General features: G+C 30.7%; 2 protein-coding genes across 3 annotated transcripts; both read right to left on the reverse strand.

Annotated features, from left to right (window-relative positions):
- Positions 1-462: 462 nt before the first annotated feature.
- On the reverse strand, positions 463-7,959 carry LOC134265764 (uncharacterized). Of its 2 annotated transcripts, none has more exons than XM_062747980.1 (10): positions 7,832-7,959; positions 7,460-7,587; positions 6,359-6,500; positions 5,781-5,885; positions 4,445-4,633; positions 4,072-4,182; positions 3,736-3,791; positions 2,153-2,402; positions 1,980-2,067; positions 463-1,793 (listed from the first exon to the last, which is right to left on the reverse strand). In XM_062747980.1, the coding sequence occupies exons 1-10, from the start codon at positions 7,887-7,889 to the stop codon at positions 1,367-1,369; spliced, it is 1,554 nt and encodes a 517-aa protein (XP_062603964.1). In that variant the 5' UTR covers positions 7,890-7,959; the 3' UTR covers positions 463-1,366. The 2 variants fall into 2 exon arrangements, with proteins under 2 accessions (XP_062603964.1, XP_062603962.1); XM_062747978.1 differs by having other exon boundaries at positions 3,736-3,809.
- Positions 7,960-9,511: 1,552 nt separating this feature from the next.
- Positions 9,512-18,621, reverse strand: LOC134265763 (uncharacterized). Its single transcript, XM_062747977.1, has 7 exons — positions 18,494-18,621; positions 15,364-15,539; positions 13,149-13,256; positions 12,751-12,831; positions 11,122-11,202; positions 10,655-10,742; positions 9,512-10,025 (listed from the first exon to the last, which is right to left on the reverse strand). The coding sequence occupies exons 1-7, from the start codon at positions 18,619-18,621 to the stop codon at positions 9,512-9,514; spliced, it is 1,176 nt and encodes a 391-aa protein (XP_062603961.1).
- Between the last annotated feature and the right edge of the window lie 1,292 nt (positions 18,622-19,913).

The raw sequence follows: 19,913 nt of genomic DNA on the forward strand, positions 1-19,913 counted from the left end.
ATATTTTGATTTCAATTAAATTATCTACTTCCTCTTTTTGTTTACTTGATAAATTAATATCATGAATGATTATATGCTTATTGGCGGTAAATAATCATAAAAGAATCTATTAATTATATACTGTGATATATTATTGCCGGAAAACATACTTCTGTTGTCAGCACGAGTTTCACTTCAAATGCTTCCTTCGTGTGCTATGAAGAAATAGCCAGTATTAATTTTAATCTAATATATGTACATGTATTTCTGCTCGTATAGTTGTTGCATTCCACTGGGATTATTATCAATAAATTGCCAAGGAAAATCTTAATGAATTAAATTGTTTATGTTATTTTTTCACTGGAAGATCATGGATATAATCATGAAACCTTGTTTTTTTTTTTAAAAGAAGCAACTGCACTATCATACGTAGGGTTGTCTGTACGTACATGTACCATGAAACAAAACAAAAAAAACCTTTGTGAGACTTTATTCGACTTCATATATCTTCATCATTAAAAAAGATTCTGTTTAAGAAGTGTTTACATTTTAGTTTGACATTTATATACAGATTTAATATCTTACACATTTTAACACCGTAGAAGTTAAACCTTAATTGAAAAAATGGGGAAAAAGCAGCTGAAAATTATTTGAAAGAGAATTCATAATACAAATCAGAGATGAAAGTAATTAATGTAAAAGATATATTGGTTGTATATGATTTCTTATCTTAATAATAGCAAATCAAGAAATTATAAATCAACGGAACGAAAAATCAATTACTTGTAGTCTGTATTGCAAAAGTTCCCAAACCTAATTTGAAATACCTAACATCTGTTATATGTAAAAAGGCAATATTAATTAAACAGATGTTCAGAATGAACCTTATTGTATTATATATGTATATAGGGTAGCAATAAAATGGTTGCTAGAAGATAAATTACATGTATTATTCATAGTGAAATGATAGCAGTGGAATACAATTTTATTTGGGGGAGGACACAACCAAACATTTTCAGTTTGTGAGGGGCACTACCAAACAAAATTCTTAACAAAGTTTAAAAAGGATAATCAGACGTTATTATTGAAATGGCATAAACATTAAGTTTATGTATCAATCTTGCATAATAACTAGGACCTCCATGCTCTCTGGTACATTCCACAATGCGTACACCCACAATCGTTTTATACTCATAATATCCCATTTCTGCAACCACATACATGCACATATGTAAAACGTTTATTTTACTACAATTTCATTACTACATGTATTAAGCGAACTTTGGGAAGGTATGCCTAAAATCTCTCTCAAAATGATTTACATTTGAAAGTTGATGATAGATCATTTCTTTCTTCATAAAAGAATGTGAAAGCATATCTTAATCACTCATACTTTTTGATACAGATTCCCATCAGAAGTCACATAGCGATTACAAGTGTCATAATCAGAGTTTTCCATTGAGGAATTTCCATCCCGAGTGCCATCCAAAGTGTTGTAATCACTTTCATCACTATTCCCATGGTTTGTATTATCCTGATGTGTTGTAGAAGAGTAGACGTTATCCCATCCTATCGTGCTGTCATACTGTGGGTTGTCATAAGAGGACTTTTTCTGACGAGAACTGTGTAAGCTGTCGTACACGCCTTCAGCATTTTCAACATAAACATCGTCATGGTCAGACTTTGCTGTTGTCTGAGAACAATTTTTTGAAGTCTCGTTGATGTAAATAGCGTTTTCCCTAAGATTGTTTGTTTCAACGCTTTTTTCCTCATATGCGTTATTTGTAAACTTTACAGAAGGTGTCCGCAATTTGCTGAAAAACGTAAAACACAATAACTTAAGTAGAGGTACAGTGGGGAAAGAACTCACAATACATGATATCCTCGCCTCCCATATGGTTATAATGGCAAAGTCCATGTTTTGCTCTGGGAGACGAAAAGGAAAGTGAATATGAGAGGATTGAATAACTCAGAACAGATGATTCGTTATCTAAACTTACCGTTTTCTTTTCAGATACAACAGAAGCAGACAAATGGAAGCACATAAAAAGACAGCAAGGGTAGAACCAACAATTATCCCAATGGTACCTTTTGAAACAGAAATTAAACAAGAAACTAAAACCCTTCAGGGCAAGTTTCTGAGTGATAAATGTTAATGAATTTAAATGCCTACTTGACTTGGATTCATCGTTGTCTTTGCTTAGATATGATGTCCAACCTTTTGAAGCGATGTTAACAATAGTAGTCCTTTTCTGAAAATCTCTCCCAAAATTCTTTGCGATTGAAGTGGGATCTTCGGTAAAAAACAGATCTGTGGTCGGAGAAACTGTAAATTCTGGACTTGTTCCGTAATTAGGAGCGATACGGGTATGTTTAGCTTGACCTGTCATTGTTAATATTTCTGTCGATATCCTTCTAAGAGACTGAGTAGTACCTAAATGATTAGATTGATGATATCAGAAATAATACAACTTTTTATATCTTTGATGAAATATACAGCAAAGCTCGGTTATAACGAAGTCACTGGGACCTCTGAAATTACTTCGCTATATCAGTAATTAGTTATAACCGTACAAGAAATTCAGTAAATTTGAATAGCTGTGGTTCCAAGATGACTTCGTTATATCCGTGAATTCGCAATATCCGTGTTCGTACTAAACGAGTTTTATTGTATATATATGAAACCATTCAAAATTATTATGATGCTTTACTCAGACATAATGAAGAATGATAGAATAAAAATCCTTTGACTTAAGATATCTTAAACCTCATTATTTTTTTTATTTTCAGTTAAATTAAAGGATTAGGACATACCGTATATCCGGTTTTTTTCGCTTGTTGGAAATTTTGCGAAAAAGGGGAAGATTACTACAGTTTTTATTCTGCGTGTTATTTTTTACGATTAATAATTTTTTTGTTTCAAATGGTAATGTTTTATGTCACATTATAGCTGACATAATTTCTGCGTGTTTTATATTTTGCGAATTCAAAATGGTCGCAAAAAAATTTTATAGATATAAAAAAGAATATACGGTATATACTATCAACGAAGAAGGCAACTTATTGTTTATGGTCAACTTGAAAGGTAGAAACAACCAAAAGTATCATGCTGTTTTGAATCTTAATATTGTAAATTAAATTTACATTAGATTTGCATATTTATTACATTTTCAACCTTGAAATACTATTATTTACATTTTTCTCAAAAAATGTTGTTTATTCATGGATGTTTACAATATTTTCAATCTTATACAGCTATGTCTTCTCGACCGCTCTAGTATATGACACTATGTAACCTTACAGCTGACACTATTCATACAGAAGGACGTTAAGACAGAAGCAAAGGGAAAATCAAAGACAATGTAATAAACAGAAAAATTAATGTGTGAAGTTGGATAATGAATTTTTTCAAGCTTACACAGCTATGACTTCTCGACCGCTCAACTATGACGTTTCACTCGAGAAAATGAAATAAATATGTTGAGACAACGAACAGTATTCGAGCCCAAAAGTCCATTAAACATTACAAAATAAGAGCGGAGCACACTTAGACCTCCACAACATCAGAGGTGGTATTAGGTGTTATGGAGGAGTGAGCATCACGTTGACCGGTCATACCGGCCGTGTGCTCTTTCTTGTTCTTGCATTGGGTTTAAACAGAAAAATCCAGAAATCCCGATTCAGTTCGTGAAATAATTCCATATCCATCAACAAAACGTTAAATATCCTCTATTTATTCAGGAAATAGATGTGAACTTTGGTACCTTTGGTATTAGTTGCAATAAAGTTTGTGATTCCTGTTGTTGTTTTCACTGTAGATGAAAAAGTCCCTGTAAGTATATTAGAATGGCTTCAACAAAATTGGATCATTATAATACATGTTTAAATTATATAATATGTTTTCTGATTTTCAAACATTATTCAATCATATTATTTACACAAATCTTATATATCCTTACTTTATCTTAGCCTGTTCCAATGAATAGTCATAGAAATATAATATACAATTTTGATTCTGCTTTAACATGTATAAGACAGATATAAAATATATTTTAAAAAATAAAATATATGATTCTTAACGTTAGCCTTTACCTTGAAACTTGCAGATAAAATGATGTTTTTCATAACAATTGCTCCTCACATACTCCCACTTAAAATTCCATTGAACTGTATAGCAAGATCTGAAGCTTGTGAAGTATGACCCTATATAAGGTTGAAAATTAACATACATGAAGTAATCATGTCATTATAATTTCATGAGATGAATTGCTGTTGCAGGTTAATTAAATCTAAACTTTTCCAGGCTGTGCTCATTGCAATAAGGTATAAAAATGACAAGTATGTTTTTATACGATACACTAAACATGTTTTTGTTACAAGCAGAGCTGCTATGTTACCCTGGACTTCCAGTGAGATTTTAACATATACAAAACTATTACAACGTCGTGTTTTCTGTCATGCGTACCTGGATAATTCGTTATTAAGTACGTCCTAATTCCAGTCCAGGCATGACCATTACAAGATGGATGTCGAGGCCATTCTTGTTGATAAGCGGTCATGAACTTGTTCTGACTTTTACAAGCTCTTGAATAATTACTCCAAGTCATAGGAAGTTGCTTTGTAAAAGTGAAGGTTTCGTCCCGGTTTTTAGTAACTAAAAGGCAAAACATCGTTTTGAAATAATTGTAAATCAAGTATTCTGGTAATTAGACTGAAATTAATCAAAGTCCTAGGTTTAGTGCATGATGCAAAAAACATTTTATTGGAATAAATACATACAAAACTAAGGGAATCGGCAAAAGTTATTGAAAACGTTATTAATGCGGTTTGGCCTAAAATAAGATTTCAACAAAATTTAAATTAATCATATTCCAGTCTGAATAGAATAAATTAAATAAACACACAATATAAAAATTTTTACAGCTAGCTTCAATATTGCTTATATGCAATAGAAGTATACAAGAAAAATCAATGAAATCTACCAGAATGTTGAATATAATGAACATACCATTATGAATATTATGAAGATACCATTATATAGAAAATAATATTCATTTTCAGAAACATAGAATCAAGTATTCCCACAAAGTAAAATTTAATGGCAATAATATGAAATATTTCAAATCTCAAAAATTTACCAAATTAAAAAGCATTTTCCTCATTGTATATTAAAAGTTATGGCAAAGGGTAAAATCTTTTTAAAAGTCAGCCAATCTCCAAGATCAAAATTGCTGGTATCCAGTGGAATGTCTTATCACATACAATACATATGTGAAGTATGATAGCACTAGCACTAACTGTTTAAAAGTTATGACCAAGTTCATATTTTTTTTAAAAAGTAGCTTAATGAAGTAAATATAATATCACATCTACCTTAACAATGCATATTTTATTCAATATTCTCTCAAGGTTGTTGATCCCATTCTTCACGAATAATATATATGTGAAGTGTGGTTAGAAAACGTTTAATATTTTTGTGTAATAGTTAGCCAATTTAAGTACAACTACAACCTAAAGTTTTTCGACAAACACAGAGAGAGAGAGACCCAGGCAAAAATATATCTAACCATTTCAACAGCTTTTATGGACAGGATGAAGTAAATATAAACAATCCTTAACAATGCCTGTATATTGTATATGTATATATATTTTTTTAAAAACAAATATACCTGTTCCACACTCTCATCGTTTCAAAATTTTATGGACAAGAGAAACAATTTCTAGTATATTGTGTATTATGTATATTTTATTTTACAAATATACCACCGTTTCGGAGTTCATGTTTGCTGTCTATTACTCACCGCAGTAACCTTCATACTCCTGTGTACAATTATGTCCGTAGATTTTATTGAGATGACAGTTATACGCCAAACAAAATTCACCTCCTGCCCTATTGTCTTTATCAACTGTAAAAGATGTAAATAATGATAAACAATATTAAACATTTGTGAATTGTAAGCATTATTTGAATGTTTTAATGTTAAAGACCTTTTAAAAATTCTTATAATAATTTCCCCTTTCTACTATATAATTTAAATGTTGAAACAATATGTTTTGAAGTTAAAATTAAAAAAAGAGTTTAAACAATTAATTGATAAGGAATATGTACAAAAATTTAGGGATTGTGACCAAATTTATGCGCCATTGCTGAACAAAGAATATATGATATTAATGAATATTATTTCAAATGAATGTAAATCGAAACTATCCACTACAATATCTAAACTATCAACTGATTATCGGAGTAGTTATAAAACATTATCGAACGATGTTCACATAGATAAATCTATCCCAACATTTTTATAGTTTACACATATGTCAGCTTTTAACTTTTTATCTTAAAATTATATTATGAATTGTATTGTATTTATGAAATTACCTTTATAGAATGACATGTGACCATTTCCACCACAGAAACCATCCTCTGTAGAGTTTTGACAGGTAATGTTACATTTATTGCTTCCTGCTAGCTTCCAGTGTGAGATGTCGGTCTTATTACAATAACAGTAACACACTTTGCCCTTTGAAAATAACAATATATAGATTTCACCAAAGTTTTTCACTTTTGAATTTAAAGTTTTAACAACTAGAGAGAGAGAGAGAGAGAGAGAGAGAGAGAGAGAGAGAGAGAAGGGGAAGTTACCAAATATACAATCTTGGAATAACATATCCACCGTGACCGCGAAAAATCCAAATATTTTTAAAGAGCAAAGCTATAATAACAGTAATCATATTTAACCTGGCAACAAGAGTTTTGTAAAAAAAAAAAAAACACCCAAAATATCTTTTGCACAAAAAATCGTAATATCTACAAAATACTATAAAGATATACGGCATCAACTTGACGGATCTCAATCTTAGCTACATAAATGCATATAAAGTTTATTAAAGTAATTGTATCTCGTAATTCTATGCCTACATGTAGGTATCACAGTAATAAGACCTTACTTTTTTTATTTGTCTAGGTTTTTTAAGAATAACAAGCTTAATTTTCCTGAAGTAAAGTTTTATCTTTATGCAAAGATCCACATTCTCTCTCTCTCTCTCTCTCTCTCTCTCTCTCTCTCTCTCTCTCTCTCTCTCTCCTGTGCTTGAAAAAAAGAAATATAATTTAAAAAAATTACAATTTTACAATACAATACTATTATACATGTATATTGCAGTAGTTGCCTACGTAAAATTAGTGTTATTTTCACCCTTTTTATGTACAGTTTGGAATGAATTGATTGATTGTGTGTTGCTTTACATGTACGTCCCACTGGAGAATTTTTTTTACTCATATGGAGATGTTCATCTTTACTCGGCATCCAGAGCCGTTAAGTAGTGAGGGATCTTTATCATGTCAGCTATTACTGCGACACGGGGTCTAGATCTAACCTAACTAAAGTCAGTCGAGGTCAAGATTTGAACTCAAGATCTTCCGAAGCGAGCCCTATACTGATTGGTCTACCGTGACGGTAATTTAGGAAAGGAAACTTACCTCTAGAGCAAAATTGGATAAGGCAATGTTGTACAAGTTACAATACCAATCACAGCTACTAAAGCAATTCCCAACGGTATTCTGGTTTTGAACAAAGTACTTTCCTCCAAACTTACTTGAAAAACAACCTACAAAGTAAAGGGAACCTTTACTCTATAGATGTAATACACAGTGGTTAAATTTAAGTCGATAAATTTAATTTTATCAAAGGATTCTCAAATATCAATCCATTGGATCCTCTTTTTTAACAGGTAAATAATGTTTAAAGTTTCCTCTAATTCCTTATGCATTTTTATTTTTAAACATTGTTGCTTTTATTATTTTACGTTGATGATTTCTGAAAAAAAAAAATCATTTCACATTGACAATTACCTCTGTATACTATCCAAGGAGTAAATGAAACAGAAGACCAATATGATGAATTATACATCTTTAGCAGTTTTGTATTGTTTGTAATGTGTTTCTGTAGATCCGTCACCTCAACCAAAGATCCATTTTTTGAACTACAGACTGTATGCGCTTTTTCCCATTCTACGACTGATGAATTGATAATAAAATATTCTTCACTTGACCCCAAAACGTCGTAAACAATGGTTGATCCTAAAAATAAGAGTTTATTATTGATTAAAACTAACAACAAATTGCAGCGTACATGTTTGAATTTTCAAATACAAGATACTTACAATTATTTACAAATCATTTGATACATCTGATTACTCTTACCTTCATGGATACATAGATTTAGATAAATATATACACTCAGGGTAATTTTTCTGATCATCGCTCCCTATTTTGCTTATATATTCTTTCCGTTTTTAAAGGTTTGATCACTCAGGTTCATTACTTCCTTGTTTATTGAAGACTTGTGACCGGAGACCAGTGAACTTTATCAGCAAATTTTTATTGATTTAAGAAATATATCATGATCGTGAAGTTCACATCAAAACAATTTTAACAAATGTCAATGTGTAATTTAGAAATTTTGATAAATCAATAAAAGATGAAAAAGTAAAAATACATTTTTGCATCTATTGGCGTAACTTTACGGAACATAATTAAGTAAACTACGCTACGGCCTACTGAATGAAGTTTGCCACTATCACAGAAATCAGAATACATATACCTAATAAAGTTTCTACTCCTTTTGGGTAGCATGTTATTTTTGCCTATATTTGCTGGTCTTGTATGTGTTGACTGATTACCACTGATCATGACTTAGGGTATAGGTGTCTTCAGCTGAATTACAAAGAAATCATATAGGAGAGAGGTAATCATAATTTTTGTACTAATCTCCGTGGTAGATCAACCTTAGAAATTATAAATTAAAACTAATGCAGTTTATGTTCCTTTATGTGTCCTTTGTAACCCAAAACCAAGCCGACTGGACTAGGTTTTTTTATGTAATGAAGGATATGGAAATAATGAACAGTATTCAATATCAAAGTCCATAAAACAAAACAGGAACATGGCAAACACGGACCTCTAAAACATCAAAGGTGGGATCAGGTGACATGGAGGAGTGGGCATCCCCTGTCGACCGGTCACACCCGCTGTTTGCTCCTTGTCATGATCGTGAAATAACGGGAAAATCTGTCGTCAAACCAGTGTATAAATAATGGACTACATGTAACAATTAGTATGAAAAACGTCACTCAGCATTTGACTCAATGATAAATTTTATTTGCTGACGGGTTATTGTATCGACCAAAGAACTTACAAACTGATGACTTTAAACGGGACTGCTGATATTCTTGTTTAGTCAACTTGTCTGTCAATAACTTACATCGTATTAGAAATTGTTTATCCGTGGAACATGGAATAAAATAACATCATTGAAAGTAAGAAATGCCGTATATTTAAGTAAATGGCATGAGGCAAAAATTACAATTCATCATTAGTATAGGTCAGAAGAAACTAGAAAAAATTTATAAAAAAAACCTTTTGCATTATAAGAGGTGGTAAGAAAGCGATGCACAATTTGAAAAAAAAGTCTATTGTAGTTCTCTTATACGAGAAATGTTGTGTCATAGGGGGATATTTGTAAGTAGTATTTTAACATGCACTATTACTTCTACCATAGGTATTCTCCTCTAAAGACGAATAATCTGAAACAAAACCTTTCTTGTGATTTATATAACTCAAGTCATACTGATTTTCCTCTGAGGAGTTCAAATAATCATAGTGCGATCCATAGACATTGGCTTGTTTAATGTCTTTTGAGTAATTATAATTACTTTCTCCTGAAGAGTTCATGCTATCATATTGTGCTCCATATGTGATATCTTCTCTTGTAGTTGTGGAGTAGGTGTTTTCTGATTTGTCGAAGGGTTCCTCATTTGTTATATCCTGTTTAGTACGTGAAGTACGCAAATGGTCGTACTCTCCTTCTTCCTTTTCCACATATATTTCATTTGTGTTTGTCGGAGATTGCTTTTGGTGGTTATTACTTCTTTCATTAATGGTATTTATATAGATAATGTCATCGTCTCTGTCAAATAACTCATTTGAATTTTGTAATTCGTAAATTGCATTTTGCGCATGTTTGGTTCCTTTGCTCAGGGTCCCTCTAAAAACACAAAAATACCACCAACTTAATAAATTTATCTTTTCTAATGTTTTACAAAAAATGTTACCGTACATTATGAATTTAATAAGATATTTAATAAAGGATTACGCTGATAACAAAGTGCCAGGGAAAGGCAATTTTGCTCCGTTATAAATTTGGGGGATCAGACATTATCATATTTTACGTAACTGCTAATCAAAGCTTGTGAATCTGATCCCCTTCTTGTTTGTTAAATTGTTCACATTTATACCGTCATTTTAATAAATGACATTATTCATCTCTATGAAAGTGTTTTATTTGACTTGTACAAAATTAGCAAAAACAAGCTGCGGTGAGCTTGCATATAAGCATAAGAATACATAAATTTTATTCGTTATATTCGATAGCTTCACAATGTGTTTACTTAAGACTCATGGGAAAAGAAAGTTACTTCGCTGTGTAAATTTGTTATATTAGGCATGTTCACTTTTAGTGTGTTTTACTGTATTTAGATAACAAATGATGAAACAGCAAGTAATAAAACTTAAAAGTAAAAAAGAATAGGATTTCATTTTATTAAATAACATATATATAATGAATGAGGAAACCAGAAGATAAAGCATCAACTTAACTAGAATGTGCAAACTTACTGCTTTCTTCGAACAAAAACGATGCTGACTACGATAACTATAAGTAGGACGATAATTCCAGAGACGGTCCCAGTAACTAAACTTATAGCTGTAAAATACACACAAAACAACCAGTTAATACATATTAATAAGAGATACAATTTGTAATATAAAGCTTCAAGTCTCCGATTAGATATAATTTTCATATCCAAAGTAATATATATTTTTGTATCCCTTCGGCTCAGGAATAAAACCGATATAAATTGTTTGATTGAAGGATGTGGGCATAGAAAACACAGTGTAAGATTTACAAAATATACTATCCAAAATAATTCTTTAAGATATAAACCAGTATTTTACAATTCTGTCAACTTCAGAAAAATGTAAGCAAAATATTACAGTATTTTATTCTTCTCTGAAATAACATGTACAAATATGTATTTTCACTGTTAAAATTTGGAGTTTTTATTTGAAGATAAATGACTTACTATTTGAGTCGTTAATGTTTACGAAGACGTTTGTTGTGACTGTCTCCGTTGTACGAGGACGAGTTGAAGAAATGCTAGAATCTGGAAATAGCAAAAAGTCTATATATTTGAAAAAAAATTGTTTCATTTTAACATTCCCTTACCAATCTTTTAATGTTTAAATTTAGTGACATACTCGATATTATTTATTTGGTTACTTAATTTGTTCTCTTAAACAGTTGTCTTATTTTTTACTTGAAAGTGAACCATTTGCCTTATCATATAATTTTGTTCATTAGAGATAACTTAAACGAATATTCATGGTTTAATGCATCTTCAGTAATTTTACATGAGAATACGATGAAACAAAAACAAATATTAATAGTTTGATAGAAGGATTTGGGGATAAGATTAACATACTATCCGATCCAAATATTTTTAAAATATTTTTTTTTACATATCCTTTTATCATTTATGTATTTCAAATTCTTGTAAGCTGCAGATAAATGTAAGCAGAGATCATCCCAGGAATTACCGGTACAAATATGTATTTTCACCGTTAGAATTTGTTTTATGAGGAGATTAATGACTTACTATTTGAGTCGGTAATGTTTACGGAGGCGTTTGTTGTGACTGTTTCCGTGGTATGAAGACGAGTTGAAGAAATACTAGAATCTGGAAATAGCAAAAATTTTATGAATTGGAACAAAAACTATTTCAGGTTAATCTTTCCTTACCGATCTTTTTATGTCAAATTAAATGACGTATGCGATATTGCCTATCTTGTTTCCTCATTTGTTCTTTTTAACAGTTGTCATTTTTTAATATGAGAAAGAACCATACGCCTTATCATATAAATTTGTTCATTAGAGAGAACTTAAATAAAATTCGTATTTTAATTTGCTTTCAGTAATTTTATATGAGAATACGATGAAAAAAATATAAATAGTTTGATAACAGGATTTGGGAATAAGATTAACGTAATTCAAAAATTGGTTAGCTGCAGAACAATGTAAGTAAATTGCTATTTTGTATTTTGATCCGCCCAGGAATTAGCGGTACAAATATGTATTTCTCATTGTTAAAATTTGGAATTGTTATGTGAAGATAAATGACATACTATTTAAGTCGTTAATGTTTACAGAGGCGTTTGTTGTGACTGTCTCCGTGGTACGAGGACGAGTTGAAGAAATACTAGAATCTGGGAATAGAAAAAAAATCATAAATTGAAAATAAAAACTATTTCAGGTAAACCTTTCCTTAGCAATCTTTTTGTGTTCAAATTAAATGATATATATAATACTGTTTATCTTGTTTCCTCATTTGTTCTTTTAAACAGTTGTCTTTTTTTAAATATGAGAATGAACCATTCGCCGTATCATAAAATTTTGTTCATTAGAGAGAACTTAAATGAAAATTCGTATTTTAATTTGCTTTCAGTAATTTTACTAGAGAATACGATGAAACCACTAAAAATATTTTGATAACAGAATTTGGGGATAAGATTAACATAATTCAAAATCCGGGTAGGTGCAGAACAATGTAAGTAAACTGCTATTTGTGTTTTGATCCTCCCAAGAGTTACCGGTAAACAGATGTATTTTTTCACTGTTAAAATTTGGAATTTTTATGTAAAGATAAATGACTTACTATTTGATTCGTTAATGTTTACGGAGCCGTTTGTTGTGACTGTCTCCGTGGTACGAGGACCAGTTGAAGAAATGCTAGAATCTGAAAATAGCAAAAAGTCTATAGATTTGAAAAAAAAACTTATTCTAAGTTAAACTTTCCTTATCTATCTTTTTGTGTTTAAATCAATATTAATTGACAAACACGATATTGCTTATTTGGTCTTTTAAATTCTTCTTTTAAACAGTTGTCTTATTTTCATATGAGAATAAAACATTCGCCTCGTCATATATAGATATTTATAGACTTATATAAAGAGAACTTAAGTGAAAATTTATGGTTAAATGAGCTCTCAGTAATTTTATCAGAGAATACAAAATGCCCGACTGATTTTGACTCTTTTCAATCCGTCAGCTTACTATGAATTGGATCCGAAACTTTACAGATGAAAGAAAGTTTTTCGGAGCAATCACTTTTCTCATATAACCACGTGCGAAAATCCCTTTTGATTTTATAACAATCATTGTCTTTAGAACCTAAGACATAAAACTGGATAAAACAATGAGAGAGTAGTGCAACTAGCACTATTTAATGTTAGTTTGACAGGTTTAAGAGTTTTTGGCCATATGGAAAAATGGCAAAAAATTTTAAATCGAATTTAGAGCATACTTGATAATTAAATAAAATCAATTCTTTTTCCAGGGGTTTAATGGAAATAAATTGCTATTATAATACATGTATCTGCAAATCTAGTTATAATTTTACAATTAAAATTTCACTTTTAAAAGTAATGTTCAGTATATACACATTTTTGTAATTTGTACAATCAAAACATATATGCACATTTTAATAGCCATTCTCTGTAACCACTTGAACTTCGTTGCCACGCATGGTCACCGATTTTGAAACTTCACCCATGCTTAGTACTTGACACCAGAAACAAATATCAAACAAAATTTCGTTGCTAAGGGTCTCGGTTGCTATGGCAACGGCCGGAAAAGTTTGAAAAATTGAGATTTTCAGCAACTTTAGATCTTGACTGTGACTTAATAAAAACTAGAAAAAGCAAACAAACCATTCTCACAAAAACATGACACCTTGATGTCACTTATACTGTAAAGAAACTGTTTAGAATATATCTCTAAGTAAGTGGTAACCAAGGGTACATTTGGAATACATTTAAAATGCTGAAATATGCCGAAAAACACTCCGTATTCAATACTGGTAGGTGTTACATGCTCAAACTCAATCAACGACTTAAGAAAAACAATGAAAATGTTTGACCTTAAGTATATAAGTATAAGCAATATTATTCTATAAATAACTTTTGTGGTTGCCATGGTAACACAGTGTAACCATGCAAAACCAGTAACTAAGATTGGGTTAATGCTACTGTCTTGAGGAAAAACATGAAAATTCAAGACTGTCAAATATGCATCCTTAGGACCTTGCATCACCAAAACCATAAGAAAAATTGGGTGTAATTCCTACTTTGCAGTGTTACCATGGAAACAAAGTACCAGTGCTTAAAAGTGAATTATTTTTCGCTGCATTAAGAATTAAATTGCCATTTAATCAAGAAACAAATTAAAGGACTCAGCTTGAATAGTACTTATCTGTTAGAACTGAAGCTGAATATCATATATTGATGAAATTTGATGAAGAAAACAACACTGTTGCTATGGTTACCAAGAAGGGAAAATGTTCAATTTTGTGAATTTTATATCAATATTAAACACTGTGTGCCAACTTCTTGCATCCACTTAGAGATTGGATGATAGTCAAAATTAAAAGTCAGGTTAGCTGTTAATAAATATCAATCATAAAAGTTTTGGGAATCTACATTTAAGGGTACGTATCCAAGGAAAGAAAATATTTTTCAGGTTTTTAAGCATATATTTTCTGCTTATTTCCATAGCAACGCTCTATTTAAAGAATCTAATCTAATTTTTTTCAAATGGGAAAACCAGGAGCACACCACCATCTTTAAAAATTAATCATTAGTTATGAGGAAATATGCTTTTTTAAAAGATAGGATCAGATTTAAAAATACAGAGTATTACTTTGAAGGTTTTCTGTGGTATAGAAACCTTGGCAACCATTGCCAACCAAAATGAAATATCATATTTTGTTCTTGGTATATGTTTCAATGCTCTTTTTTTCTATTATTTGGTCACATTTCATCCTATAATTGCTTTTTTATTTTTACGTGTATGACTTTATAAAATTCAATGAATATTTTTTGTACTTTTGAATACTTTGTTACCATAGTAACGTATGTAATAGTTGATTTACCAAACATGTTTATCATGCATTTGAGACATCTGACCTTCAACTTTTGGAAACAGTCATTGCCAATTGTTTGCTTTGCCGCAAATGTAAACTATGGGGCTCTAAACATGTTAAAAAATGCCATTTTTCGAACTTTAAGACATGTTGCCATGGTAACTATAAAGCATAGCAACCAATTTTTGCCTGATTTCAGTTTAGGGTATCAATGACTTTTATCATAAACAATTTGGAGAAATTCTGAGACTATGCGTGCCACAGCTCCTATATAAAATTTCAAATCATTACAGAGAATGGCTCTTAAAGTCTTCAAAGAAAGAAATTTAATAGTTTTTGTAATGAAACGAAACTTTCCTTCAATGCTATGATGTATCTGGTATCTCCTTATTCCAATCCAAACATAACCTATACAATCCGAATTTTTAGTTATACTGGCCGCTAGAAAATGGTTTAGGTTTTTGCACACCACTGAGTAATTATTCCACGTTGTAGCTCCTTGTTTAAGTAAATAATTCGAACGGCTGACTACAAAACAAACAAATCGCTTAAAAATACACGGGAAGAGGTAGAAGGAATTAAAATGACAATCAAACCTATTAAATCGTTGGAAATTTTCGTAGGACACGACAAAGTATCTAATAATGAAAGAAATTGGTTAAACAAGCTTAAGGAATTTGAAAAAATATTGGAGAACAAGAAGTTTAACTTTTTTCGAAAAATGTACCGTTATCAATTCACTAATAGTATCTAAATTAGTATATGTATTCACAGTTCTTGAAAATCCAGATGTTGAGTACATTAAAAATTTGAATTAAAATATTTACAGTTTTTTATGGAATAAGAGAGAGAGAGAGAGCAATTTAAGCAAAATTCACACATAAGACCAGTAAATGAAGGCGGTCTTGGTTTATTTGATACAGAATGCAAACTTAAAAGCATAAAAGCGGGATGGATCAAAAGTCTATATAATAAAAATTCCCCACTTAGAATTTTCCTAGATAACGCTTTAAAATCTTATGGAATAAACTTTAAATATCTGCTACGCAGCAATATAAAAAATCCGACTGATTTCAATATTTTAAATAAATTCTCAAACTTTTATAAAGAAATTTTCTGTAGTTTTAACGAGTGTAAAATGTTAATATCACCACGAAATAAAATAACAGAAAACCTATGGTTTAATAGTTTCATTACACAAAATAACAAACCATTATACTTTAAAAAATTGGGTAAGAAGTGGTATTTTATATGTAAAAGACCTGTTTACAACAGAAGGTATGAAAAATGCTACTAAAGTAAAAGAGATCATTGAATCAAAGAATAATTACTTGTGTGAATATCTTATTATGAAAAAAGCGATTAAAAAAACTAAATATAGATTATTGTATATAAAGAACACTAATATACAAAACCCGTATTTTTATTTTCAAGGGAAAAGTAAAAACCCAGAATTTGAAAAATCGGATTTTATTATAAAATTTTACTTTCTAAAAAGAAACAAAAACCAATAATGGAAAATAAATGGTCAAAAGAATTCAACATAATGAATGGTCAATGGAAAAATATCTATACAGCTAAAATACTAAATATTTTTGATAAACAGATTGCAGAATTCAATTTTAAACTTTTACACAACCAACTGAATTGTAATTATCAGGTTAGTATTAGTAAATGGAATAAAGAGGTGGCAAAAAATTGTTAACATCCTGCGGAGAAGTAGAATATATTTGTAAGACTCCAAGGTCCGATGGTGACGCCAAAGTCCGATGGTCTTGCCAAACACCGATGGTCTGCGCCAAACCCCGATGGCACGCTGTCTTTACGGACGCCAAAGTCCGATGGTCATGCGAAAGTTCGATGGCTCGTTTCCTATGAGACGCACGACGCTAAAGTGCGATGGTCTGACATGCCGAAATCCGATGGTGCGGATGAACAATCAACGTTTATGACGTCACAATAATCCGACGTCAATCCTTGACGCCGTTGTCCTGCATTCAAAAGCAATCATTTCTGAATTCGTCCTTGAATACAATTTTTAGTATTGATTTTGCTTATTGCTTGCACCTTCCAGAGATATTAGGGTTAGTCCTCGCACACCACTCGGTTGATTAGGGTTAGTCCTTGCATTGCACAACCCGAGTGAATTAGTGTAGTCCTCGCACCCAAGTCTAGTGATTAGGGTTAGTCTTAAGCTTGCCCCAACTCAAGATAAATAAGTTATTGTTAATACACATTTTTCGAGCGTTAGTCTCGCACCTGCCTGAGAGTTAAGGGTTAGTTTTCGCATTTATTTATGCTTATTCTAAAGACCTTTGCATGTCGCGGCATTGAGGTTTGGGCGCAGTGCTACTATGACGACTCATAAACGTTAATTGTTTTCCGCACCATCGGACTTTGGCGTGTCAGACCATCGGGGTTCAGCGCAGACCATCGGACTTTGGCGTGACCATCGGACTTTGGAGTCCCATCGCACTTTGGACTCCTACATATTAAAAACTTAATTTTTGAATGTACAGACTCAAAAAGAGTATGGGAAAAATATCTCAAGTATTGAATTTAAATCTATCCTGGAAAAATATTGTTGTAGGATTTTATAATGAGTTCAATAACATAACAATGATTTTTAATCATGTCATATCAATTGTGGGATATAAAATATATAATATAAAATGAAATGTAGAATGCAAAATGATATAGTAAATGCAAATGTAATGTTAATTTTTTTTGAAATCGTCTTTGTATCAGTATTATGTAATAGTAAAGAGTGCAAAATGTTTTAAATCTAATTACTATCTTTTAAAAAAGTTAGCAGACGAATTATAATCTTTATTTTTCTATATAAATTGTAATTAAAATGATATTTTATCTATATATTTATTTAATATGAAATGTTTTTTCGATGGAATATTTATGTCTTTTTGTGAAAATGAAATATTAGTAATGATAAATAATCATGTTTTTCTCTATTGTAAACTTTTGTAAATTGAATATTGAAAAATATACCGATCCAGGGAGCTCCTGGCAACCCAGGTGAGGTATTAAGGGCTTCTGCGGAAGTTTTGCCTCAAAATTTGTTGTATGTTATTGGAAATAAATGTATAACAAAAATGTATTAAAAAAAAAAAAAAAAAAATAAAGAAAAACAAATTGCACACAAAATGATTAATATTAGTTATTCTAAACGTACCATTTTGTAACGACATTTTGAGACACAATTAAAACATATATAATACGTATAATAGACTGCTTTAGACTACTGATATTATATTTTGCTGTAATTATTAACAATTATCAATTTAAAGAAAACTAAAGCACATAGTGTCTTACATATACTCTTACCGAGTATATTCATTTCTTTTCTTCATTTGAATTTATTTAGGTACGTATTCTTTTCCAATTGACTTTTATTCCAAACATGTTTATAATTAGTTTCTTAATACATCTAGAAACATATTACATGTATATACATGTATACTCACCACAATATCCTTCATACCGCTCATTACAATCGTGCCCAAATGATCGGAATTCTCTAGGACTACAATGGTATGCCATACAAAATCCATCACCTGTACCATTATAACTGTTTGCTGAAAATGACATAACTTAAAGGTACATTTCTTTTGAAATGAAATGATTTGCAACTTAAAATACTTCTATATTTTTGCAATAAAGATTGAGTAATTTAATAGGTGTTTATCAATGTGCTTATTTCTCTAAAAAGGAGGATATTTTGGTTTGGTAAAGGTTATTTATATTTCTCAAAAGCATGGTCTGCCCAAATGCATGGAATATAGGAATGAAACAAGGATGTGCCTGTGACACATCAGCAAATGTTGAAGTTTTTTTTCGAATGCGAGTCAAACTCCAATATGAAGGCAAGAAAAATATAGTTATCAAAACAAAGTACTTGATTCAACGAATACACCTGTGAAATATGAAAGCAGAAATTTCAAATTTGTCAAGTTCGATGTTAAAGGATTAATTTAAAGGTACTTAGTGAAAGGCCTTGTCAAAAGAAATAGAGAAGTGAAATAGTGAAACCTTAGCACCATCTGTAAATACACTTTAGCAAACATTAAGTTTTTTAAAGGCACATGTATGTGAAATATAAAGGTATCAAAATGAATGCATTGTCATTGGAATACACCAGTAATATATGAGGTACTAGAATTAACTGTTCAAAAGTTAAGTCCATTTTTTTTTAAAGTTGGTCAAACTCAAAGGTTAAGTTAAAATATTTATATCCCTGGGGAGATTTTTTTTATCACAATTAAGGTTGAATAAATTTTCGCAAAATCCAAAGTCAAGATCAAGAGGTCAAATATGCTGAAAGCCAAAAAAGAGGACTTCTAACAAGGAATTCATTGTGGAATACGATAACCATAGCTCAAACCCCTCAAAATCTATAGGCATTGTTAAGGTTTATTGTATATAAACAAAAAAATTGACAGACATACATACAGATCAAGAACTACATAATCCCAAAACTTCTAATACGGGGCATAACAATTCTTACTTCATCAACGTTCTACACGCATGTGATATTGACTCAAAATTATGTCTGCAATGTCAAGGTCATCGGTTAATGGAATAGAAAACAGGAGGCTAAAACTTTTATATGCTGTTGTTGATTATAGAGTTAATTAAAACTAAATCCTAGTAACTTATTGACAATTATTTAAACATAGGAATGATTCTACTCAAATGACAAAAATTAAACCAACGTATTTTAAAAGATTACCTATTACACATTCTAAGTATATTATGGATAATGCAAAATAATTAGGTTAGTGACCAACATGTTTATGTAATTTACACGTTTTTGGCCCCAGTAAATTTTTCGGAAGATATCGTTTTTTCAATGTTTACACTTATACAAATAATTAACAATT

The sequence above is a fragment of the Saccostrea cucullata genome, unplaced genomic scaffold (assembly GCF_032062105.1).
Source record: "Saccostrea cucullata isolate Sc308-1 unplaced genomic scaffold, CSIRO_AGI_Scuc_v1 ctg10937, whole genome shotgun sequence".
In the NCBI taxonomy this organism is placed as follows: Eukaryota; Metazoa; Mollusca; class Bivalvia; order Ostreida; family Ostreidae; genus Saccostrea; species Saccostrea cuccullata.

What these genes read in the sequence shown, in the direction of transcription:
- LOC134265763 (XM_062747977.1), bottom strand. Translation starts at nt 18,621, where the DNA reads ATGTCATTTTCAGCAAACAGTTATAATGGTACAGGTGATGGATTTTGT. An exon ending in TAGCATTGAAGGAAAGTTTC is followed by an intron (nt 13,257 to 15,363) that starts GTTTCATTACAA and finishes TAGGTTCTAAAG; the next exon opens with ACAATGATTGTTATAAAATC. An exon ending in AGTTTCGGATCCAATTCATA is followed by an intron (nt 12,832 to 13,148) that starts GTAAGCTGACGG and finishes TGCTATTTTCAG; the next exon opens with ATTCTAGCATTTCTTCAACT.
- LOC134265764 (XM_062747978.1), bottom strand. Translation starts at nt 7,889, where the DNA reads ATGTATAATTCATCATATTGGTCTTCTGTTTCATTTACTCCTTGGATA. An exon ending in TCACATGTCATTCTATAAAG is followed by an intron (nt 5,886 to 6,358) that starts GTAATTTCATAA and finishes CATCTTTTACAG; the next exon opens with TTGATAAAGACAATAGGGCA. An exon ending in CTAATACCAAAGGTACCAAA is followed by an intron (nt 2,403 to 3,735) that starts GTTCACATCTAT and finishes GGTACTACTCAG; the next exon opens with TCTCTTAGAAGGATATCGAC.